The 2,856-nt window shown below is 32.5% G+C and overlaps 1 protein-coding gene across 1 annotated transcript; it reads right to left on the bottom strand.

Annotated features, from left to right (window-relative positions):
* Window positions 1–1,165: 1,165 nt before the first annotated feature.
* Window positions 1,166–2,599, bottom strand: LOC112589892 (uncharacterized). The gene is made up of 4 exons (XM_025304777.1): window positions 2,414–2,599; window positions 1,967–2,328; window positions 1,769–1,891; window positions 1,166–1,629 (listed from the first exon to the last, which is right to left on the bottom strand). Exons 3-4 carry the CDS (start codon window positions 1,806–1,808, stop codon window positions 1,172–1,174), a joined length of 498 nt encoding a protein of 165 aa, XP_025160562.1. The 5' UTR covers window positions 1,809–1,891; window positions 1,967–2,328; window positions 2,414–2,599; the 3' UTR covers window positions 1,166–1,171.
* Between the last annotated feature and the right edge of the window lie 257 nt (window positions 2,600–2,856).

The following is a 2,856-nucleotide window of genomic DNA, read 5'->3' on the forward strand; positions in this document are numbered from 1 at the left end:
AGAGTTGTAAATGGTATAAATGAATTAATGATGAAAGATTATCTTCAAATGCCGAATATACACGAAGCTGCAGAAATAGCTATGGATTTTGAAAAAATATCACATATCCCAAAAATTATTGGATGTATTGATGGTTCGCACATACCCATTTTGGCTCCTGCAGAAGGCTATCGAGATTTTGTTAATCGTAAGGGTTGGCCCTCATATGTTTTGCAAGCCGTTATTGATAACAAATACAGGTACATATTAACATTTAATTTCTTAATAACGGTAAAATAACTGATAGATTATTAATCAAAGTATTGTTTATAGGTTTAGAAATATTTGTATTCGTCATCCTGGGAACACTCATGATGCTGCTGTTTTTAAAGATTCGAGTTTATATAAAGATGTTGAAAATATTATTCCACAGGTAAGATTAAAAATTTAATAATTATTTATATGAAAAATATATTTATACTTTGCTTACAATTTAAAATCATTATATATTTTTTATTGAAGGTTACAAGAAATATTAGTGGCTTAGAAGTACCTTACCTAATTATTGGTGACCCAGCATATCCGCTATTACCATGGTTAATAAAAAGTTATCCTGGTAACGTAACAGCAGCACAAGAATCCTTTAATGTATATTTAAACTCTGCAAGAGTTGTTGTAGAAATAGCATTCGGCCGTTTAAAAGCACGTTGGAGAATACTTTTAAAAAGAATTGATGTAAACTATACATTCGTTCCACATGCTTTTAGTGCCTGCTGCATTTTGCAAAATTTTCTCGAATGTAGGAAGGAACAATTTATTCAGCAATGGCTGAATGATATGGTTGAAGCGGAAATAATGTACCCGCAACCTGTTAATGCTATACATCGAGAACGTGATGACATATCTGGGTCAACTATTCGAAAATATTTAACAGATTATTTATGTCATAATTATCCGTTGCGTGCAAGTATATTAAAATAAGATATTCTGTTCATATTTAGTATTTTATTCTTATAAAATAAATGTACATTTTTGTAATAAAGTAAATATAAAAGTAGAAATAGAACATTCGTTTATATTTATTTATACGTACATAACACTTATAAATGTAAGAAACAGAAATAAAATATTAATATTTATATGTAATGTATATTTAAGTTATGTATGATTCCTTTTGTTTTTATTATCTGCATCATATGAAGATGAGCTTGACGATCCTGGTGAATGCACATTGATACATTTGTTTCTTGAAAATGTATGGAAGTTGGCGATGATAACGAGAAGGAATTATTGTAAAAGGTGAGGATGGTGTTGGTGAGCGTGATAACGAAGATGGTGACAATTGTGACGGATACAAATGTTGAGTAGTTGAAAATGTACGCACTGGAATTTGTGAAAACTGAGGATATTGGATGTTGGCAGTTTGCGTTGCTCCTAATACTTTTAAGAAGTTGTCAAACATCATAATTTGATGTTCGTGTTCTTTTTCTATCATCTCTTTTTCCCATTGACATTGATTCTCTATTTTTTTATTTATAGTTTCATCAAATATACGCATTTGGTCTGTCATAACTCTGTGCATTTCTTCCGCCTGTCTTTTTGCAAAAACTTCAGCAAAATTCTCTGCCAGTTTCATGTTTGTGTTGCGACCTAAAAATATACGAACAATGATTTTAAGTGGCCTTATCTAGAAACTAAAATTATTAGAATCTATATTATATAGTTATAAGCATCGAATTTTTATATATTCTTTATTTAATCTTTTGATGAGATGTTTAATAATACTGACCTGTTTTTCGTTTTTTTGAGGATGGAATATTATTCATCATAGGTATATTTTCACTATTCTCTATTTCATTTGCTACAGCATTCACATCATCTTCAACTTCAAATATTTCTTCCTCATTTTCTTCTAGAATCATATCAATGCATGTTATTGCTTTTATAAATGAGTAATAAATAAACCTAACAAAAAGATTATTCATACCTCGAACAATATTACTTGAATCTATACCAATATCTTCATTAGCTTGGGCTGATGGCCTTCCGCCAAGTAGTTATTCCATTTCATCATAAAAAAGAAACGTTTGACGAGCAGCACCACTGACGTTATTATTTCTTTTACACTTAAGATACATTTCTTTTAGATGTTTTAATTTTATTTTCATTTGAGCACCACTTTTTATAAAACCCATCTCCTTCATCGAAAACTCTAATCAGTTATAGATATCTATGTGCTTAAAGCGTTTTCCATCCATCATTTGCATTATCCTCTTTTCAATACAAACAGCAATAAAAGTTCTTGTTTCCTCTTCAGTCCAATTAGAGCCTTTACGTTTCTTTTCACAGCTATTGAATAAAATATTTTTGAGGTTAATTTATACTTTGAAGTTCTATTTATATTACTTTCATTAGCAAAGACATTATTACTTACGAACTTTCATCTTGTTGAGAACCGCCGCTGTAGACATTTTATGTATTTGTTTTTCTTTATGCACAAACAAATCTTTACACACCAATATCAACTTCAACGCACTTTAGGTCGAGTCCTTAGGTCGCGTTGCGTGTTTACACCGAAAAAGCAGACGTCCTATTTTAGGTCAGGTCACTAAAATTCGAGACCTGACCTAAAGCTAGATGAAGTGATCTACCAAGTGTTTACAGCAGACGGCCTAAATAATTTAGGTCGAATTTGGGGTATAGGCCGCGGCCTAAGTATACGGTGTAAACGTGGCCATTGTAGTAGTGTCTTCTGTATACGCACTTCCCAACAGTTCACATCCCTGTGAAGAAGGAAAAAGGGGGCGCGTGCGTCACCGCTTTCCCGCGCACTCGCGCGTGCCACCGTTCTCCCGCGCGCTCGCGCAGGATCATCTC

The sequence above is a fragment of the Harpegnathos saltator genome, unplaced genomic scaffold (genome assembly GCF_003227715.2).
Source record: "Harpegnathos saltator strain DR-91 unplaced genomic scaffold, Hsal_v8.6 scaffold65, whole genome shotgun sequence".
Lineage (NCBI taxonomy): Eukaryota > Metazoa > Arthropoda > Insecta > Hymenoptera > Formicidae > Harpegnathos > Harpegnathos saltator.

Excerpts from the sequence above, each read along its gene's own strand:
- LOC112589892 (XM_025304777.1), bottom strand. The coding sequence starts at position 1,808 with ATGATGAATAATATTCCATCCTCAAAAAAACGAAAAACAG. Across the intron at positions 1,630-1,768 it reads CTCAAAAAAACGAAAAACAG|GTCGCAACACAAACATGAAA; the intron begins GTCAGTATTATT and ends GTATATTTTTAG.